Source organism: Rattus norvegicus, chromosome 19 (genome assembly GCF_021556685.1).
Source record: "Rattus norvegicus strain SHRSP/BbbUtx chromosome 19, alternate assembly SHRSP_T2T, whole genome shotgun sequence".
Classification (NCBI taxonomy): domain Eukaryota; kingdom Metazoa; phylum Chordata; class Mammalia; order Rodentia; family Muridae; genus Rattus; species Rattus norvegicus.
In genome coordinates, this window is record NC_141552.1 from 67,164,032 (window position 1) to 67,185,220 (window position 21,189).

Consider the following 21,189-nt stretch of genomic DNA (forward strand, 5'->3'; position numbering starts at 1 on the left):
CCTGGAACTTCTTTTGTAGACCAGGCTGGTTTCGAACTTACAGACCCACCTACCTCTGCCTCCTGTGTGCTGGGACTAAAGACCTAAGCCACCACCACCCAGCTTTGTTCTCCTTTCTTACTAACATGAGACATTGTAACAGACCCTGAGGCCTCAACACAACTTAATACCATGAGACATTGTAACAGACCCTGAGGCCTCAACACAACTTAATACCATGAGACATTGTAACAGACCCTGAGGCCTCAACACAACTTAATACCATGAGACTCTGTAACAGACCCTGAGGCCTTAACACAACTGACTCCATGATGGAAGAATCGTTCAGCCGCGATACTCAGCATGTAAACAGTACCACCTGCCGGGGCTAAGGCAAATGTCTGCTCTGTAGTTCCGGGAACATCTCCAAATGGACTATCCTTGATTTTTTGGGTTCTGTAGTTCTGCTGCTGGCTAACCGTTCTTGTTAACTGGAATATGTCAACCTGAGACATATTTTTTGTGCTTAAAAGTTCACACTGAGGGTTGGGGATTTAGCTCAGTGGTAGAGCGCTTGCCCAGCAAGCGCAAGGCCCTGGGTTCGGTCCCCACCTCCGAAAAAAAGAAAAGAAAAAAAAAAAAGTTTACTCTGAGAAAGACTCAGGGCTATGCTGGGATCCCAAACACCACTTTCTATTGGCTTAACCCCATGTAGGAACAGTCCTCTCTGGCGAATACACTACAATGTAACAACATCAACAAATAAATGTATCCTCTGTTATGAAAACTTTCTCTCTGGGGAGAAGGGGGAACTCAGTCATGTCTCTCCTGCTTCATGAGGTCCCAATGACGAACCAAACATTGGTTCCATCAAAGTTTGCTCTGGGTGACCAATGGGTTTACTGAGCTTACTGACAGAACATGGCTGAGATGTTTTGACTGGAATGTGGGTCCTCAAGAGTAGCCACACTGGAAAGTCTTCGCCCTGTACCTGAGGGCTCCCCCAAAGCTGCACAGGTGGTCCCCCTCTCCCTAATCTTTCCCAACTATGTACTTACTATAACAGCTCCTCCCCGAAAACCATGAGGCCACATCTGACGAGGACAGAATTACACACCTCCGACTGGGAAGAAAGGCTTGCTGCTCAGGTGAAAGTCCAGTGTCATGCTCTAGCCACTACAAAGGACCCTTCACGGTCACCAAGCCCAGCTGCCTTAGCCTGCTCTGACAACCCACTGCTGGCTTTAAGAGGACAGCAGCTGTTTGGCTTACAGAGTAGTGCTGTGTAGTTCCAGCTATGTGAGGAGCGCTGACCCCAAACTATATACGTAAGATGAAGTAATGCGTTAATATGGCATACGCACTGCTAAGCTATGAGGCTCTGTAAGTCCCCAGATAAATCTCCTAGAAAACACAAGACAATCTTTGTAGGTCTATTCCTCCCATTGGTCTGTCTCTTTGGAGAACCCTGACTAACACATCCTCCCGGCCTCTGAACTAGAACCCCCACCACTGGGAGGGTGGGGCTTTTTCCTTTGCCTATTTATTTGACTTTCATTTCACTTTAATGTTTCAACGCTAACATGATACATAACTGCTGGAAATATTAAGTCAGGAGGAACATGGAAAAGTGGGGGGATGGGCAGAAAAGGAAAAAAAATAAAACCCACAAAACCCAGCCCTCGTGCTCCCCGTAAAAGCTTTGTGGTGATTCGTCACTTTGACCTGATTCCTCTGTCCATTTTACCCTTCATTTTGTTCTTTTTTCATGGTTCAGATGGTCCACGGGCACATTATGTGTCAGTGTTAGCCTGCAGGGCCCTCGGTCCCCCTGGCCTTCCAGCTGCTCTTGTCCTCCTGGGGACTTGTCCAGAACAGCAGGTTGAAACAGGCAGCAGGGCTGGGGCTGGCCCTCAGCTGGTGGAGTACTTGTATAACATATGCAAAGCGCAGGTTCCACCCCCATGCTCCATAAACTAGGCTGCTGGAGCACCCCTTTAGCACTAATCACCTAATCTGATCATCTAGATCAGAAGGTCAAGGCCGTCCTTTATTTTTGGCAGAACAACAACAAACAACAACAATAACAAACAAACCAGAGGACAGTAGAGTTTGGGTCACACCCCCACACACCCCTGGCTCCAAGTTGAGCTGAGCAGCGCTTCAGAAGCAATGATGGGACTGACACTTTTTAAGACTGGGAGGCTGCATTTTATCATTGTTTGCATTGCTGTTCTGTGCTCCTTTGTTGTGTGGAAAGCAGTGCTCTGACCATGTCTCATCTGGCCTGCTCTCACACCCAAGGTTCCTACACGTTGGTTTCTTTTTTTTTTTTTTTTTTGGTTCTTTTTTTCGGAGCTGGGGATCGAACCCAGGGCCTTGCGCTTCCTAGGTAAGCGCTCTACCACTGAGCTAAATCCCCAGCCCCACACGTTGTTATTCTCTCCCCTGCTGCTATTCTCTCCCCTGCTAAGCTAGAGCCCCAAGGGGAGAGAACGGTCACCTGAGTGCATGCTGAGATGCTCAGACGCACAGTTTGTGGTGTATTCTCTCTCTCTCTCTCTCTCTCTCTCTCTCTCTCTCTGTGTGTGTGTGTGTGTGTGTGTGCTGGTGTGGTGTGACCTGTTTTGTGCCTCATTATGTTGTTTTGTTTTGATCAGGGTCTCATGTTGACCAGCCTGATTTCAAACTTACTGCAGAGCCTAGGATGAATTCCTTTATCTCCCTAGGGTTGGGATTACTAGCATGTGCTACCAAATTCAGCATTCTCTCTCTATCCCTCTCCCTCTCCCTCTCCCTCTTTCCCTCCTCTGTCTCTGTCTCTGTCTCTTTGTAACTGTCTCTCTGTCTCTGTCTCTATGTGTGTGTGTGTGAGTGTGTGTGTGTGTGTGTGTGTGTGTGTGTTTTCTGTGTTGGGAACATGCTACACTGAACTTTCAAGCCTAACAGTTTGTCAGACATCAACAACTTTCTCCAAGGGCATGAGAAGATGCAGAACACTTAACAAAATGTATGACCCTTGCTTCTTTTCAGAGAAATATCAGGAAAAGAAAGGAAACCTTAGGCTTGGTAAGTCTTGAGTGAAATTATACAGTCCATTAGACTCTGACTGGTGCTCAGGGAAGCAATTCGATTCCAGAGTCTAAATTCTGTCAGCTTCAGAGTATCTTGAGTTGCTTGTTGATTGCCACTGCAGGAGAAACAGGTCATTACCCTGCCCATACTTAAGTCTCTGGCTCCAATGTGCCCAATATGGCAGCCAACCTAGAGAATACTGATGGTTTCCTGGGTGATATTCATTCAGATATGTCCGGCATTGGGTATCAGCAGGCTGGGCATCCCTAGTTATATTTAATATTATTAATACAACTTGAGTTCCTATATAAGGCTAGAAATTGATCCATCTTGAGCTTTCCTCCCTGCTGGGTAGAACAAACGTGTGGTTTTCAGTCTGGTATCGTCCACTCATTGTAATAAAGTCTGAAGCTGTATTTAGAAGCCAGCTCTTCTGAACAGTGCCCTGGGGCCCTTGGAAATTCCCGGAGCTTGTCAATGGGAAAGAAAGAGGGAAGAACCCTGAGCTCTGTGGCAGGTAACAGGTACATGGTCAAGCCCGTCTGTGAACATGCGTCTAAGTGAACTTTTTTTTTCTTGAGTTGGCATCTGTTTTATTGAAATCACTGCTCTTGGAAATATTGACTGGGACTAGTAAGGTACTTTTATATCAAGTTGGGTCTATCAAGTGATATTAGTGGGATGGCAACTACAGAGAGGCAGGGGTCGGGGGAGGGTGGCTGAGAGTCCAAGGCCAGCCTCTACTACATAAGAGATCATGTCTAAGAAAGAGATAAAAACAGGTATAGTTGTCTCCTGGGGAATTTCAAACTGTCGTGGTTTGTTTCTTTAAAACATTTGGTGGTGGCTGGGATGTAACTCAGCGACTGCGTGTTGTCCTAGCATGCTTAGGGCACTGGGTTGGGTTTTTAAGATGGTTAAGTGGTGACCGATATTTGTGCTTATGATGTCTTCTTCTATGAGCCCGGCTGCCAGCCTTGGACTTTGTGAGCCCAGATCCTTCCTTTCTGGATAGCCCAGATCCTTCCTTGTTCTCCCTTCCTGGTAGCTTCCCCACAGTCCCGCAAGAAGAGAGCCCCTTAGCGCCACCAGCATTTAATGGAAAGGAAGAGTTGGTGACTGTTAAAAGTTCTCAGTACCGCTGGTTAGACTAGAGGATCCAATTTCCAGACCTGGCGAGAGGCGATTCGGGCAGCACCACGGCCAGCGCCTGCCTCACAGCAGGCAGTGACCGCCTCTTAAGGGGGTTGGGGGTGGGGAGATGCTTTGCCAAGCAGCCAGGGACCAGACAAGCCACTTAGATCCCCTTATAGGGGGGACTGGCTATGATCTAGAAGGAAAAACAATGGGGGGGGGCGAGAAGACTTAACTTCCTAACGTCTTTCTTAAGGAGCTCACCCAGTCTGTGAACAGTGAGAGGTGGAGAAGGGTCCTTCGTTTGCCCACTGCCTACTCCCAGTAAATAAAGACAACACACACTTTATTGGAGCAAAACAGAATGGCTGGCTTTAATGCTTCAAGTTTTCCATTTCCTTCCACAGGGCTTTGTTTGAAAAATAACAAAATGAGGTAAAACGAGTGAATCTATGTACACGTCAAAAACAGGCGCCGGCTGCAGTGGCGGCGATGGAGCCACGGCGGAGGATGGGGCCACCCTGCAACCATAGCACGATGGTCGATTGTCGTCCTGAGGAGAGAGAGCGCGTACACAGACGCGGGTGCGCCTAGAAGCATTTGCGGTGCACAATGGAGGGGCCGGCCTCGTCGTACTCCTGCTTGGTGATCCACATCTGCTGGAAGGTGGACAGCGAGGCCAGGATGGAGCCGCCGATCCACACTGAGTACTTGCGCTCAGGGGGGGCGATGATCTGCAAGACAAGAGTGTCAGGTGCCTGCGAGTTCCCCCCGCCCCTGGTCTCCGCCCATACCAGGCGCGTCATCCACCTTGATCTTCATGGTGCTGGGAGCCAGAGCTGTGATCTCCTTCTGCATGCGGTCAGCGATACCGGGGTACATGGTAGTGCCCCCTGACATGACGTTGTTGGCGTACAGGTCCTTCCTGATGTCGATGTCGCACTTCATGATGCTGTTGTAGGTGGTCTCATGGATCCCCGCAGACTCCATACCTGGTGGCCCGGGGGAGAGGCAGTGTGAGCAACCACAGAGTCAGACTAAGGGCACCGGCGGGAGGAGACCCCGTACTCTGAGGCGTGGGATGAGGGAAAATTGATTCCGGCAAACCAGCGGAGCCGGAGGCTCACCGATAAAGGAAGGCTGGAAGAGCGTCTCCGGGCAACGGAAGCGCTCATTGCCGATGGTGATGACCTGCCCGTCAGGCAGCTCATAGCTCTTTTCCAGGGAGGAGGAAGAGGCAGCGGTGGCCATCTCATTCTCGAAGTCCAGGGCCACGTAGCACAGCTTCTCTTTGATGTCGCGCACAATCTCACGTTCAGCTGCAGGAGCAGAAGCAGTGGGAGGCCTCAGAGCAAGGCCTGGGGCATGTGCTCACCCTCTGCCGGCCCACCCTCAGCGGGGCGTTGAGAGCACGCACCTGTGGTCACGAAGGAATAGCCACGCTCGGTGAGGATTTTCATCAGGTAGTCAGTAAGGTCGCGACCAGCCAGGTCCAGACGCATGATGGCGTGTGGCAGGGCATAACCCTCATAGATGGGCACGTTGTGGGTGACACCGTCCCCAGAATCCAACACGATGCCTGTGCAGGGGAGGAGCAGTGTGTGAGTGGAGGGGACCAGCAGAGAGAGCAGGGACAGTGGTTCTGGACTGGGGGTCATCAGGGATTGAATGGGAACGGTGCAGGGTCTGAGGCAGAGGATTCAAAAGCTGGGCTGGAATGTTGGGGCGACGCTACCTGGACCAGAGTGGGCCGTGTGTGAGCACTCACCGGTGGTACGGCCGGAGGCATAGAGAGACAGCACCGCCTGAATAGCCACATACATAGCAGGCACGTTGAAGGTCTCAAACATGATTTGAGTCATCTTCTCCCGGTTAGCTTTGGGGTTCAAAGGGGCCTCAGTGAGCAGGGTCGGGTGCTCCTCGGGGGCCACACGCAGCTCATTGTAGAAGGTGTGGTGCCAGATCTTCTCCATGTCGTCCCAGTTGGTGATAATGCCGTGTTCAATGGGGTACTTCAGGGTCAGGATACCTCGCTTGCTCTGGGCCTCGTCGCCCACGTAGGAATCCTTCTGACCCATACCGACCATGACACCCTGCAGATGGAGACATCAGATACTTGTTACTACAGCCAGGGGGCAGGGAGAACACCGGCTGTATTCGGAGAGCCTATCTTCTGCTAGCAGCCTGACCTGGTGACGGGGCCGACCCACGATGGATGGGAACACAGCCCTGGGGGCATCATCCCCGGCAAAGCCAGCTTTCACCAGGCCAGAGCCGTTGTCACACACAAGAGCGGTGGTCTCGTCCTCGTCACACATGGTGTCTAGTTTCTGCAAAGAGAAAGTGTTGAGCGTTGTGAGTATGTGATGGGGGTTAAGGTGAAGCTCTGCTTAACCCATCTTCACTTTGGAGATCCACACACTCCTCTCCCCCAGCCCCTTCCTTGCACAGGGCCAGAGGATGCTCTCCCAGGTCAAGGCTGTGCTTTTTGCTATGGGAAGCAGTTTGTTGGCCACTTTAATCCCTCCATGTAGGCATGCAGAGGACATCCTGAGATCCTCAGCCTTCGCTGTTGGCCACACATGTCACAGCTAGCGCTGGCGCTATTCCTCTCTACTCAATCTCATCTGTGAAGGAGGCATTAAGGTCCACCTGCCAGTCTTATGAGAGCGGCAAGGATTTTGCCCAAGGAAGGGTAATACTGTCCCAACTCTGGAAAGAATTGCCCGTTTGAAGCCCCACGGCATTCCAAACTCAGAAGGAACCCTTCCACCCGCCTCCTATTTCAGAGAAGAGTAGCCTGGCACGGTGCTGGGCTTTAGAAAAGCCTTGAGCTCAGAAGGCTAAGACAATGCTTGCCTCTCTCCAAACTCATCTTCAAGTCAGTCTCCCAGGGGCTGGCTCTGTGGGAGATCCAGCCCACCTCTTGCATCACAAGGGCCCAGATTTGATCCCAGCAGAGAAAGAGGGTGGGGAGGAGAGAGGGATGAAAGGCAGGAGGGGAAACTAATTCAGGGAGAGAAATCTCAACCAACCAGGGGCTGGTGTGTGGCTCGGTAGGAAAACACTGGCTTGCTCACTTGCAGGAGGACTCGGATTTAGTCCCCAGCAAGGGGGGGGGGAGGGTAGAGTCTGAGGGTGGAAATGGATGGGTGTCAGACACCCCCTCCCACCAGGCAAAAAAGTCAGCATCCCAAATGGGCTGGATATGAGTTTGGAGAAATTTCCAGAGCCCAGTGACAAATACAGGCCCAAGGCTCAATAGGTTTCTCTGCTGGGTCTCCAGGTCACCCTCCCCACCTCCACCCTACCTGCTGCTCTGACTCTGGCCCTGGGTGCCGAGGGTAGGAAGTGAGGCTTCACGTCCGTGTGACCGCCTGTCCCTAGCTCAGGTTTTTATATAGTCCTGGAGCTCTCTCCACACCGCCCCGAAGGAATGTTGTTGCCCTTCCCAAGCCATATTTGGGTGTTGGGCACTAGAGTCCCTTCGGCTGCTTCTCAGCCTGGGTCCCCGCCCGGGTCTCCTGCACTGACCAAAGAAGGAGAGAACTGGCCCTGGCCCAGGTAGCTAGGACCGGACCGGGCCGTATATGGAGAGTATCCCAGCTGTCCGCTCCTCCCAACTGGCTCCAAGGCTGCTGAAGGGCTGGGCTGGACCAAAGGTCACTGTTTTGCCGATCACTGATCTGCACTTCCCAAGTTTTACCTGTTTCAAAGGTCTCCCCAGATCTGCCCACCTGAGCGTGATTGCTGACTTGTCACAATGCACTCCACCTACGGGTTCTTAACTCAGACTACCAAACCCTGATGCGAAAGCCCAGGGGAGGGAGCCCTGTTGTCAGATGAGCTGGGAGGGGTCATGGGCCCCAGATAGGGATGGAAAAGAACCCCCACATTCAAACATTTTCTTCCCCACCTCAAAGCTCCCCAATCCAGAGATCTGACACACATCACCCCCATTCACCCCCACAGGCTGTCAGTCAGTGTAGAACATGCAGCTGTCACTGGGTAGACAACTGGTGGAAGAGAGGGGAGGAGGTAGTGAGGGGAGAGGCATGGTGGCTATGTGGCCTTGGCCCAAGGAATGTGAGGCCAGGGCATTAGAGCTGTCCCCGAATTCTACGTGTACTCTTGAAAGGAATGGAAGGGCCAGTGTGCGCATGTGTATCCCAAACTCTGGAATTGACTGGCATCTTGTTGGCTAGGTTGAGCAAATGATACCCGTTCTCCTCTGGTGGCACTAAGTTTCCCTCCCCTGGGTCTGAGCAAAGGGTCCCACCTGGAACTGTTGGAACCTAGAGGGGGCTGAGGCAGGGAGAGGTGGTGATGAACGTGCCTTCTAAGGAGCACTCAGATCTTACCCTGCAGCCCAAGAGCAGCTCCTCCCACCAGACTCATCTTTATATTTAGAGGATGATGCCTGACAGCCAGGCTGCTTCCCATCCACCTTGGGGGCACCACCTGCCAGGCCTGTGTGGGTTCTATTTATACTGCAGATAGATGGGGATCTATCCGCCTTTGGGTTTCTAGAAGGAGCTACTTATGGAAGCTGGGGCAGGGGGGTGAGTAGAGGTCATCTCTTGGCGCCTGTCTCAATTTGGGAATGGAGAGGGATAAGAAAGCCCAAAGGAAACTGTTCTGTGACCAACCAGGCGACATGCTTGGAGGGGTGCATCAGAGCCAAGCCTCCATGGAGCCATTCACTTTTCTGATGGCTTAAGCGCTCCCAAAATAGCTGTTCCCATTTGGAGTGGAACTTAGCAGCTGGGACAGGTGCAGAGCCTCTGAGAGAAGAGGCTCCATGAAGGGACTCCAGGCTCCCACACAGCTCTTCCTAAACCGGGGCTGCACTGCCTAACCAGCATCAGTCCTGTGGCTTTGCCTTTACCCTGTGCCGGGACAATGGGACCGTTAGAATAGAGCAAGCAGCACTTTGGGCATTCATATTGGGGCCATGGATGGAGGGAGAATTGGGCTGATGTGCTGGACCACAGCAGGGCTGCTCCTAGAAGCTCTTGTTAATCCCACTATGCAGATTTCTCAGCTGTGCGTGAGAGCACATTCAAAGTGGACCGTGAATACATGTATGCAAACTACAGGAAGCCTGCGGCACCATGCCTGGGGCAATGTCGGTGGCAGGTGAGCAGGGCAGATGAATTCTAACCTCAGTTGCACTCTTTCCTGACAGTTCTCTGGAATCCTGGCTAGGCTCTCACCATCTTCCTGCTGGTCCCCTAAATGCTTGTGTGCAGGGCGCTTCTACCACACCTCTCCCTTTTGTGCCATTACCCCTCACATCCTGTTAGTCCTTGCAGTATCTACCCAGGCAAGGCTGCAATCTCCCAGTCTTCTGTTGTAGCAAAGGTTTGTATTAGATCAGTCTGCCCTTCCCCAGGGGGCAGCAGCTCTGAAGTCACAGAGCCTCACAGGGAGGGCACATGTGTCACAGGACAGCCTTATGGACCTGGTCCTCTCCCTCCACTCATGTACTCTGGGAACTGGATTCAGGCTTGCCCCGCTTGTGATGCTTAACTGCCGAGCCTAAGAAGCTGGTTCTTATGAGTAAAAAGCAGACAAAAAGAAAACCTTGTTTTTATTAAGGCTATAGAAGATCTGTACAAGGAAGGACCTGCCATCCTAGCAGGGAGGGAAACCAGAAAAGCTCCTTTGAGAACTTAAGTCAAAAGGTGTGCAAAGTACTCACCCTTCCCCACATAATACAAAAGGTGGTCTACTGCAGCCTGAGGCTCATTTCTTTTTTTTCTTTTTTAAGATTTATTCATTTATTATATATTCATTTATTATACAGTGTATAAATACACTGTAGCTATCTTCAGACACACCAGAAGAGGGCATCAGATCTCATTACAGATGGTTGTGAGTCACCATGTGGGTGCTGGAATTTGAACTCAGGACCTCTGGAAGAGCAGTCGGTGCTCTTAACTAGCGAGCGTCTCTCCATTCCGCGAGGCTCATTTCAAACAGAAGTCCCAGGCTTCTAGGTAAACCAGTTATGTGGGTTTATTTTGGATATGAGCTGAATGTCATGCTCCACATGCCTTAGAAAACTGTTCTAGCCAGGGCTGGTGTGTACACTTGTGGTTTTAGCACTTGGGAGGCTGAGGCAGAGGGACTGAGAGTTTGAGGCCAGCCAGAGCTGCATAGTGAGACCTTATCTCAAAAGTTAAGTTTTATAAAATGTGTGTGTGTACAATGTATACAATATACATACATTGTATCATACACATGATAAACATATTTACAACATATATACACTGTTTCCCAGCATATACTGTATTTTATACATGGTTGTCATGCCATTCTGAGGACAGACTGGGTGGGTGGTGGAGGCTCCAGTGAGCCTGCAGTTAGCCTGGAAACACTCAAGAGTGCAGGGCCATGACAGGCTGAGATGACAGCCTGAGATGCCGTGAGTTCATCTTGCAGACCTCTGGCTCTCCCCACAGCAGTCGGTCAAGAGAATGAAACAGTAAAACCTCTCCCTCTGTGCTCCCTATAGGTTGCCAGGACCCTTTCTGGGGGTTTGCAGTCAGTGTGCCTGTCCTACCCAGGTCCTGACTGACTCACATATCCTCAGAGCACAGCACACTCACCTCGGGGACAAGGGTGGCTGCTGTCACTCACAGTCCTGGTCAGTTCACATGCTGAACTAATGAATAGACCAACAAGGTCCCAAGAAGAATGTGTCACTGGGTACCAGGAGAGACTTAGCTACTTCATTTAGAAACAAATCATTAACTCTTCAGAGATGAAATATGTGCCCAGTCTTTAAAAGTTAGGAGGGAAAGATATTCAAAACTAAACGTCGTCATTTCGTTTACTGTTGGATAAGTTGAAATGCCAACCATTCTGGAGCTGTAGTTGTTGACAAAGGTTTAGCTCCCTCCTTCAGACAGGTAGGCTTGGCATGACAGGGAGACTGGAAACCATCCTAGTCCTATCAGTCAGGACTAAGATCACAGCCAATGCCAGCACCATATTTGGTAGTAGCGACAAGTCACTGATGGCTCAGAAAGCCACGTGAATGTCTTACAAACACTCTAAGACTCCTCCATTACTGATGGGTGTGGTCGTCTACACCTTAATCTCAAACTCAAGAGGCAGGTAGACCTGAGTCTGAGGTCACCCTGGTCTACAAGAGTAGATTCCAGATCAGACAGAGTTACACAGTGAGACCCCTATGTCAATGGGTTTTTTGACTCTTAATTTTATCTTTTTAAAAAGACTTATGTATGTGAGTACACTGTCACTCTCATCAGACACACCAGAAGAGGGCCTCGGATCTTATTACAGATGGTTGTGAGCCACCATGTGGGTGCTGGGAATTGAACTCAGGACCTCTGGAAGAGTAGTCAGTATTCTTAACCATAGAGTTATCTTTCCAGCCCTTGCTTTTAACTTTTAAACCAATGTAGAAAGTAAGGAACATCCCCAGTGAATTACCAGCTGTCAACTTTCCTGAGTTAGACTTAGTGTTTTGGTTTCTATCTAGGTCAGAGTGTAAGTCAGTAAAACCTCATCTTAATTTTGCTAAGTAGGTACTTCCTCTGGCTCTGATGAGAGAGAAAGAGAGAGAGAGAGGGTGGGGGGGAGAAGAAGAGGAGGAGGAGGAGGAAGAGGAAGAGGAAGAGGAGAGGGGGGGCGGGGAGGGAGGGGAGAGAGGGGGAGGGAGAGGAAGAGGCGGGACAGGGAAGAAGGGAGCCAGCTTCCCAGAGACTCCTCAGTGTACCACATGCAGAGGGTAATCTCTAATGTTTCCCACACCTCACATCACTCCTGCTGGCCTGCTCTCTCAGACTCATGGCCTCTTTTAATTGTTGACTCAAATACAGACACAACCCGCTCAGTCCATACAACTGTTATGTGCGTGTATATTATTCCAGGGCTGTAAGACAAGACCCTACTATGCTGTCCAGGCTGACTGTGAACTCAGGGTCCAGTGCTGGGATGACAGGTATATGGCTCCAAACCTGGCTCAGTCTCACAACCCTCAAGACAGTAATTGATGTGCACACGAGGCCGCGCTGGAGAGACTGCTGCCTCGGTGGACCAAGGGAAGCTGGAGAAGGGCAGCAACACAGAAACAAGGGCAACTTCGAGTGGAAGAGGAGGAGGCAATACCTTACAGCTGAAAAGGGACATTAGGGTTGCACCTCCTTTTACATCATGCACCCACATAAAGCATGGAAAACCCACTGCCGCAGATAAAACAGACCTCAAGTTGATTAAGAAAAGACCTAAGTTTTTTGGCCTCAATATTTTTTTAATAAGCAAACATTTATACAAATTTTAGAAAACTATTTCTACAAATGTCACATCTGTCCTTGGACATAATACTCATAATTTGCTTTTAGAACAAACTCGAAGTAAGAGTTGGACTTGAGGCTCCCCAGCTGCTCGGCCTGCAGCAGGTCCTTCACCTCTGGTAGATACTCGCTGAGCTGGACGCCTGCAAACAAAAGACATGGTCACTCTGGTCCTGAGATGCCCACGCTGCCCACGCTGTGGCCTCCTCGTCCGGAGCCCTCAGGAGGATGGCAGCTTCTCCAGAGCCCTGCAGGTTCCTATTGGTCAGAGCAGCTTCTCCAGAGGAAATCTTCAGTAGAATCCAAAATTTTCCTTTTTTTCTACAGTTTAAGATATGTCTTTAATGTGTAAGTTTTCAACTAATAGTCATTTCTATGTTGTCCTATTGGGGGACTAATTTAATAGAAACACCATCACAAAGCTGGCCACAGTACTGCAAAGATGTTAAGACTCAACCAGGGAGCCTGTCTTACCAGCACTCAGGATGCTGAAGGAGGAGGATCCCTTGAACCTGAACGCACGCACGCACGCACGCACGCACGCCTACCCACCCACCCAGCATTTTACTATCAGGGTCTCTTTGTTGTCGCTTTGGTTTTTTGAGGCAGGGTTTCTCTGTGTGACAGCCCTGGCAGTCCTGGTCTTGCTCTGTAGACCAGGCTGCTCTTGTACTCACTGAGATTCACTGCTGCTACCTCCTGAGTGCTGGGGTTGAAGGTGAGTACCAGCACATCAGGCCTGGTTTCCTGGTTTTAAATGGGGTACCCCTGAGAGGAGGCACTTGTCACGTTAAAGTGTTCTTGATGTATCCAGCATCGTCTTTTTTTGTATTTGTTATAAGTTGAACAATTCAATATCATCGAAACCCAAAAAGCTTACTGAGCAACTGTGTACCAGGCAGGGGAGGGCATGTTTTATGCAGATTAAATGACACACCTTGCACCATGTGTAGCATGGGGATCGTCTGACTGCCATCCTCAGTCATTCTGCAGGGTCGCTGGAGTCAGGCTCCATTCACTCACTGGATGTTTCAAATACAGCATCTCTGTATCTACCAAGACCTGCCAGACGCAGGCCAGCTGGTCTGCGCACTGCCAGGACCTGGTACCCTGGTGTTGATCTAATAATTCTGTAGGAATCACATCTGCTTCTCTGTGGCCTGCTCTGTCTTCTGTGCCTTCCTGACATTCTGCATTAAGCCCCCAGTATATAAAAGAAAGGGAGGTCTTTTGAGAATCATCTTTCCCAAAGCAGTACAGACGTGGGCCTTTTCCAGCAAATATGATTTTCTCACTGCTTTAGACACAGACATACTCAGTCCTTAGTTTTATATCTTTCTCAAAATATTTATTTATTTCATGTATATGAGTACACTGTCACTGTCTTCAGACACCAGAAGAGGGCATTGGATCCCATTACAGATGGGTGTGAGCCACCATGTGGGCGCTGGGAATCAAATCCAGCTTCTCAGGAACAACAGCAAATGCTCCTATCTGTTTAGCCATCTCTCCAGCCCCAATTTCTAAATTATATTTTCTTTAAGATATATTTATTTAGTCATTTAGAAGTATTTTATATGTATGACTGTTCTGCCTGCAAGTATGAACGTACACCTCATGTGTGCCTGGTACTGAACAGGCAAGGACTTCAGACTCCCCAAGACCAGAGTTACAGACAGCAGGAAGTTACCCTGTGGGGGCTGGGATGGAACCAGAGCTCTTAACCGAAGAACCAGCTCCTACCTACCCTTGCCCTCCTCGTGTGTGTATGAAGGTCGGAGCACGACTTCTAGGAGTTGACTGTTTCCTTCCACCACGTGGGGATGAACTCACGTCCTCAGGCCTGGCGGAAGTCTCTACTGCTGAGATGGCCCAGCAGTCATGTGTGAGCTGGTGACTGTGCCATGTGTGAGCTGGTGACTGTGCCATGTGTGAGCTGGTGACTGTGCCATGTGTGAGCTGGTGACTGTGCCATGTGTGAGCTGGTGACTGTGCCATGTGTGAGCTGGTGACTGTGTGGCAGATGTGAGCTGCCCAGCATGGGACCTAGGAACTGAACGCCCGTCTGGTAACTGCAGAGCCATTTCTGCAGCCCTCTTGTCATTTACTCTTGAGCAGCTCAGGAAGGAAGGAGTACACCGAGAGTCTATTTCTCTTTTCACATCTGCAGTCTTTGCAGGAGTCAGCAGACAGTCATTTCAGTCAGACTTTGGCTGTTATAACCAGAGTCTGTGTCAAGGGGTGAAGAACTTCAACTGAACCTTGTTAACCCTGAGGCCCCAGTGCCAAAAACAGAAAAGCACCTTCACTGAGAACAAGGCTTATCCTGCACAGGATCCCAATTCATCTGACCCCTGGCACGGGTCATGTTGGCAACACACAATTCCCACGATATCCAAAATTAACTTGCAACGTTTTCTGTGTAACAGCTTTAATTGTCCTGGAACTCACTCTGTAGACCAGGCTGGCCTCAAACTCAGAGATCTGCCTGCCTCTGCCTCCTGAGTGCTGGGATTAAAGATGTGCTCCACCAAGCCCCCTGCAACATTTAATCTCTAATAGTTAATAAATCACCTACCATCTTTTATAAGTTTCTGCAAGATCTTCACAAACACACTGTCTTTAGACACTTCAATCGGATCGTCTCTGCCATCTGAGCCAGACCAGCTGAAAAAAAAATCACAAGGTAAACGGAATCATCATGGCAACTGACACATGGTTTTTGTTTGCCACTGTGGCCTTCTCCTGATAGCCATGGGATGACAGGTTCTGGGACACTGCTCTAAAGTATCAAAGTGACAGACTTTAGACATGGGACCTATCTACATCTGTATTGGCCTAAGCTACACTGGCAGCACATGCTATCAATTCCACCACCACAGAAGCTTTAAGACTTTGGTTTTTTGAACATGGCATTTTGCTATGTAGTACAGGCTAGCCCCAAACTCTATCCTCACGCCTCACACCTCTCAGGTGCTACTAGAATCACAGGCACGTTATCATACCTGTTGTGAGGCATCTTTCTGAAGAAAATGCTTCATTTACAAACCTAGTCAGCATCCTAGAATGCTGTCCCGAGCACAGCAGTCTAAACAGTTCTCAGCACTTCCTGTCTTTCCTGACCATGAGTGTGCGACCTCAGCTGTGGCCATGAAGATCCTGCAGCTGTTTTCTAGTGCTCCATGTACACAGCCACAGCCAATGTAAAACAAGGGCTTAGTGTGTAAACATTCTGCCATCCAGGTCTGATGTTGCAAGGTTGACACCAGGTGAAGAAGGTAGGGAAGGAGAGAACTTTCCACGGTTATTCTCTGACCTCTACCACACCCACATACAATGGCTAAACATTTGAAACTGGGCCAGGGAGTTCTCATCACAATACAGTATGTTTCTGAGAGCGAAAGACCTGGTCCTGCTCCTCACTCAGGAGCCTGCCTTGCATTTTGCCTAAGCAGCATAGTGGAGCCAGTCCAGGGCAGAGAGAGGGAGGGAGGGAGAGCTGGCCCAGCCCCTCCCAGGCTGGTTCCTTGCCTTAACTGGGCAACACAGTGAAGCTGGCTCTGGAGGATGTGCAGGTAAGCCAGCCTAAGGGCACGACAGCCAACCTTGCTCTTGCTGACGGTGGCACTGGGTGGCCTAGCTGGAGCAGTGGAGAGCTCCCCCTGGTGGTGCGGATAAGGTAGAGCTGGCAGGCTGGCCAGCTCAGCTACCTACCACAGGCCTAGATTCAGGGCTCTGATTGGCCCACAGTCTATATACTCTTCAAATGGCGAGAGATGTGTGTAAGGACCAGCCCTGCTGATCCAAACCTGTAGGATCTCCATGACACAGAGCAACAACAGGATAACCAGGAGAAGGTCCAGTAAGGACCCAATATTGACGATGTCACAGAAGCCAGAGATGTGGAGCCAGACCAATAAGTCATTGCAATGAACAGAGCAAGTAAAGATGTATGGACAGATGGACATACTGTGTGACACACTGTGACATGTTACAGCTTCCAAGATGGGATGTTTCTATGCTTTTGTTGTTTGTTTTACTGGGGGAGTTGCAAGGGCATAGGAAGACAGACAGAAGGGGTGGGGAGATGAGTGGGGTTGGAGTGCACAACGGGAAACTCAATCAATACGCAGTAACCCATGGTGTGTTACGCTAAAGGTGAAACACCCAGAAGCACGTAAGCCATCTTGTGTGCCCAGTCACGGTTCCCACCCGTGGACCTGGTGCCCGAGAGGACTTACTCGTCTCTCTGCAGCGCTCTGCACAGGATCTCCAGTTTCAGGTCATCGATGTTCACATCTTCCTCCTGTACAGCAAACAGAGCAACCCGACTAAAGCTCGGCTTCACTGAAGAGCACAGTAAAACTTCATAATCCTGGCCCCAAGTTATACTGCGTTCACACGAACTCACAACCACCGCCACCTAGAAACTTGCCTATGCCTATGAATATTTTGCTGATATGTATATAAATGTACTGTGTGTGTGCATGATGCCCAGGGAGGCCAGAAGAGGGCACAGGATCTCCTGGAACTGGAGCTACAGATGGTTGTGAGCTGCCATGTGGGTGAGGAACACACCAGGGTCCCTGCAAAAGCAGCAGGTGTCCCTGCCTGTGACGCTCCAGTCCCCTTTACCCTCTCCAGTGTTTGCTCTGCTGACAGCTGTGCTGGTCCCACTGAGTTCATCAGGAATCTCAGAGGTTAAGATGATAAAGGGTCGGGCAGGGAAAGCCCAGAGAGGCCCCGGGGTCAGGAGGCACATCTGTAATCCTGCAAGGGAGAGAGAAAGGAGGACCCCTGGTCTCACTGGCCAGCCAGTATAGTCCAAGTGATGAGTTCCAGGAAAACAAATGACCTTGTCCCAATGGACGTGTGTGGATGTGGTCCTGAGGAGGACACTCAAGGTTGTCCTCTGACCGCCACACCCAGGTGCACAGATGCACACATGCAGACACAAACATGAATGCACATAGGATAAAAACCCAAATGGCTATATAGCCAGGCATGGCGGCACACACGTGTGAGCTCAGCAGTTAGATGATCTCCATCATACCAATACCCTATTTCAAAAACAAAACAAAAATGGAAAAAAACCAAAACCAACCCAAATCCGAGATGGGCTGGGGAGAGGACGCAACCATCAACAGTGCTTTCTACTCTTACAGAGGATGGGGTTTGGCTTCTTGCACCCACGATGAGGTCACAGCCGTTTGTAGATTCGGTTTCAGGGACGCTGGCACCCCCTGCTGGCCTCTGTCGGCACTGCACACAGATGCTGTACTACAGGCGTGTGGCAAACATTCACACAATAAAATCCCCCAACAAAAAAGGCGTGGGACAGTTATCACCATGACCTACAACCTATCAAGCAACTGCTCCTTACACAGCCGGAAACACAACCCAGAGCCTCCACCTTGCATCCTGACCTCTGGAAGCTGAGAGACAAGCTTCCATCAGGCACCTACTGAGGAACACCGTGCGACTTTGAAAGGCTCCACTGAAGTTTGTTCTGTGGCAGGTAAGGGCACTTGTCACAAAGTCTAATGACCTCACTTTGCTCCTGGGAACCCACCTGGTAAGGAGGAGAGAACTCTGGCGTATAAGCTGCCTCCACACGCAAACGCATAAATAACCCCTTTCCAGTTTTTTTCCACTTGCACAGGAAAAGCCAACTGGAGATGTAGCCTTTCCTGTCAGTTCTGGAACAGTCTGGATGGATGTCTGCCTTCACAAGTAACCTTAGGCTCTTAACCAAAACCGAATCTCTCCATAAGGACATCTTTTTATGCAGATGCCTGGGGGAGTGTTTTCTCTTTCTCTTTTTTAACTTTTTTCACTCTGTAGACCAGGCTGGCCTTGAACTCACCTGCCTCTGCGTCCTGAGTGCTGAGAGTAAAGGCGTGGGCCACTCTGCCCAGCTGGAGGATTTCTTACCTCATCAATGTACTCCAGTAAGTCCAAGGCTTTCTTGAAATCATACTCATTGGCTCTTCTGTTTTCTTCACAGATATACAGCTGTAACAAGTCCAAGGCGGATTACACACAACATTTAAGGAGGAAACAAGTCATTATTTTCTTTCATATAATCTGCATGTATTTTTTTGTAGCCAAAGAACAATGTCACATTTGGGAGCTATTTTGTGTTTATAGAAAATTGTCTAACACGGGCTGGAGAGATGGTTCAGTGGTTAAGAAAATTGTCTAACAATGGATATTCTAAGCCAAAAGTTGATTTGTACAATTCGATATACATGATTTTTTAAAATGACAAAACTTTCTATTCTTAGGCCAGGAGTGCAGCACAGCTCTCTCACAGGCTCAGGAACAAGCTTTGCCATAAACTCCTGCCCCTGAGCTCACGGGACACTCGGTGTCTGGCTCTGGAAGGCCACTCTTTCAAATGGCTTTAAAAACTACAACCTAGTGCTCGCTTCAGCAGCACATATACTAAAATTGGAACGATACAGAGAAGATTAGTATGGCCCCTGCGCAAGGATGACACGCAAATTCGTAAAGCGTTCCATATTTTTCTGAGAATAGGACCCCCGTTGAAGGAATCAGAGAAAGAACTGGAAGAGCTTGAAGGGGCTCGAGACCCCATATGTACAACAATGCCAAGCAACCAGAGCTTCCAGGGACTAAGCCACTACCTAAAGACTATACATGGACTGACCCTGGACTCTGACCTCATAGGTAGCAATGAATATCCTAGTAAGAGCACCAGTGGAAGGGGAAGCCCTGGGTCCTGCTAAGACTGAACCCCCAGTGAACTAGACTGGTGGGGGGAGGGCGGCAATGGGGGGAGGGTTGGGAGGGGAACACCCATAAGGAAGGGGAGGGGGGAGGGGGAGGTTTGCCCTGATACCGGGAAAGGGAATAACACTCGAAATGTATATAAGAAATACTCAAGTTAATAAAAAAAAAAAATAAAATGTAAAAAAAAAAAAAAAAAAAACTACAACCTAGCACACAGCTGGGTTTGTGGTGAGCACCTTCGTAGCCCAGGAGGCTCCGGGTCCAAGTGCCTGACACCATAGACGTGAACAAACGCCTGTGTGATCTAGTCTCTCTGTGATGACAGATGACTACACATGTTACTTAAAATCCTGCCATCTTTTAATCAAAAAACATTTTTTTTGATTAAAGGATTAACCTTTAATCCCAGTGCTCAGGGAGGTAGAGGCCGGTCTCCAAGTTCAAGGCCAGCCTGGTCTATAAAGTGAGTTCCCGGACAGCCAAAGCTACACAGAGTAAACCCTGTCTTGAAAAAAACAAAACGAAACAACTCAAACAAGTTTTTTTTTTTTAATTAAAATTACCAATATGAGTTTTCCTATCTCCTTCTGCTTAGCATTATATGTCATAAGACAAATTTTATTTTTAAAAACTGTATATAATTCTTTAAAAATGTCCTAGCTTTTGCCACCATAGAGTCTTAAAATCTATAATGTTTTGCAAAATCCATTTGCCTCCACCCTTGAAAACTGGAGAGTAGCATTTAACTGGCTGGTGTGTCTGAACAAGCCTGGCATCATGGTGTCCATGAATAACGGCACGCACAGCCTACATCTATCTTAGATCTCTCAATTAAATGTCCCCAGGAGAGCGCACCATCAGAAGCTGCTGCTGGCCGTGGCTACTCTCACTCAAGGCCCTGGACTGCTTGATTTCCTCTGACTGTGAGGAGGAGGAGGCAGAGGGCACAGCCCCAGCTGCCCCTCTGATGCATCCTAGATGCTCTGGCCTTGCCTGGATCACTGTTGCCAGGAAACAGTGCAGGACTTAAGTCTGCTTCTGAGCTCCTCAAGAGCAGCTGTGCTGACAGGAGCTGCAGATAATGCCTGGGAAGAGTCTCCACGGCTTGCACTCCTACTCTAAGAAAGAAAACATCTTACTGTGATTCCTACAAGTCCTCTGAAGGAGGGAGCACCAGGACGGGGAGGGCCGGGCAGCTTACACTCCTGCATCTAACAGCTTTCCTAGGGGAAAGATCTCTCTCTCTCTCTCTCTCTCTCTCTCTCTCTCCAGGTGAGAGAAGGGAAAGACCCTATGGGGAGCTCCAGAGCATGGCCTAGCAAACGCCAACTTGCTCTGGGTGAGGACACAGGACAAGGCTGTGAGACCTAAGACACTTACACTGATGAGCTGTGGTGCAGTCAACACGGGCATTGCACTAAGACTCAGCTGTCTCTCGGTCAGCAGCTGCTCTGGCAGGGTCTCCTGGTGCAGCAGGAAGCGCTCTTGCTCAGCCATGGCTGGTGATCAAGGACAATGGGATTTCACTGCTGCCATCGTCAGTCACTCAAATGCAAATTAAAGCCCACCAGCCCTAAACAGCTCTAAAAGGCCGGTCACTGCATGGGTTCAAGCCCTCTGCCCAGTGAGGTTCTCTGCCAGATGCGTGCCCACCATAGCAGTCACAACAGGCTGAAGCCCAGCCCGTCCTCAGGGCAGCAATGTCCACAAACTCTCGGCAAGCAAAACAAAACCAAAATCACAGCAGTTCCTTCCGGAACAGGAAACTTCCAATCCATCCCCTTCCACAGAAATTACTCATAGAATTAAAATTGATTTAATTTTTGAGACCAAGTGGGATCACTGGAGTGCCCAGCCACTAAAAAAAAATGTTTTTTTCTTTTTTTAGACAGGATCTTACACAGCCCAGGCTGGCCTT

At 49.5% G+C, this 21,189-nt stretch overlaps 2 protein-coding genes and 1 non-coding gene across 4 annotated transcripts in view; 1 reads left to right on the plus strand and 2 right to left on the minus strand.

Moving 5' to 3' along the window:
• Positions 1 to 4,533: 4,533 nt before the first annotated feature.
• Acta1 (actin, alpha 1, skeletal muscle) lies at positions 4,534 to 7,560 on the minus strand. Its single transcript, NM_019212.3, has 7 exons — positions 7,500 to 7,560; positions 6,378 to 6,518; positions 5,957 to 6,281; positions 5,606 to 5,767; positions 5,316 to 5,507; positions 4,999 to 5,180; positions 4,534 to 4,922 (listed from the first exon to the last, which is right to left on the minus strand). Exons 2-7 carry the CDS (start codon positions 6,504 to 6,506, stop codon positions 4,779 to 4,781), a joined length of 1,134 nt encoding a protein of 377 aa, NP_062085.1. The 5' UTR covers positions 6,507 to 6,518; positions 7,500 to 7,560; the 3' UTR covers positions 4,534 to 4,778.
• A 4,870-nt stretch (positions 7,561 to 12,430) lies between these two features.
• Positions 12,431 to 21,189, minus strand: part of Nup133 (nucleoporin 133) — a 49,107-nt gene continuing 40,348 nt past the window's right edge. Inside the window, 5 exon segments of one of the 2 annotated variants that reach the window (NM_001400955.1) lie at positions 12,431 to 12,658; positions 15,094 to 15,182; positions 16,757 to 16,821; positions 18,450 to 18,530; positions 20,652 to 20,770. In NM_001400955.1, the coding sequence (NP_001387884.1) occupies positions 12,522 to 12,658; positions 15,094 to 15,182; positions 16,757 to 16,821; positions 18,450 to 18,530; positions 20,652 to 20,770 (491 nt within the window). In that variant the 3' untranslated portion in view covers positions 12,431 to 12,521. 2 annotated transcript variants of the gene reach the window in all.
• LOC120098745 (U6 spliceosomal RNA) lies at positions 18,939 to 19,045 on the plus strand. Its single transcript, XR_015644489.1, has one exon. It is a non-coding gene; the product is annotated as a U6 spliceosomal RNA (small nuclear RNA).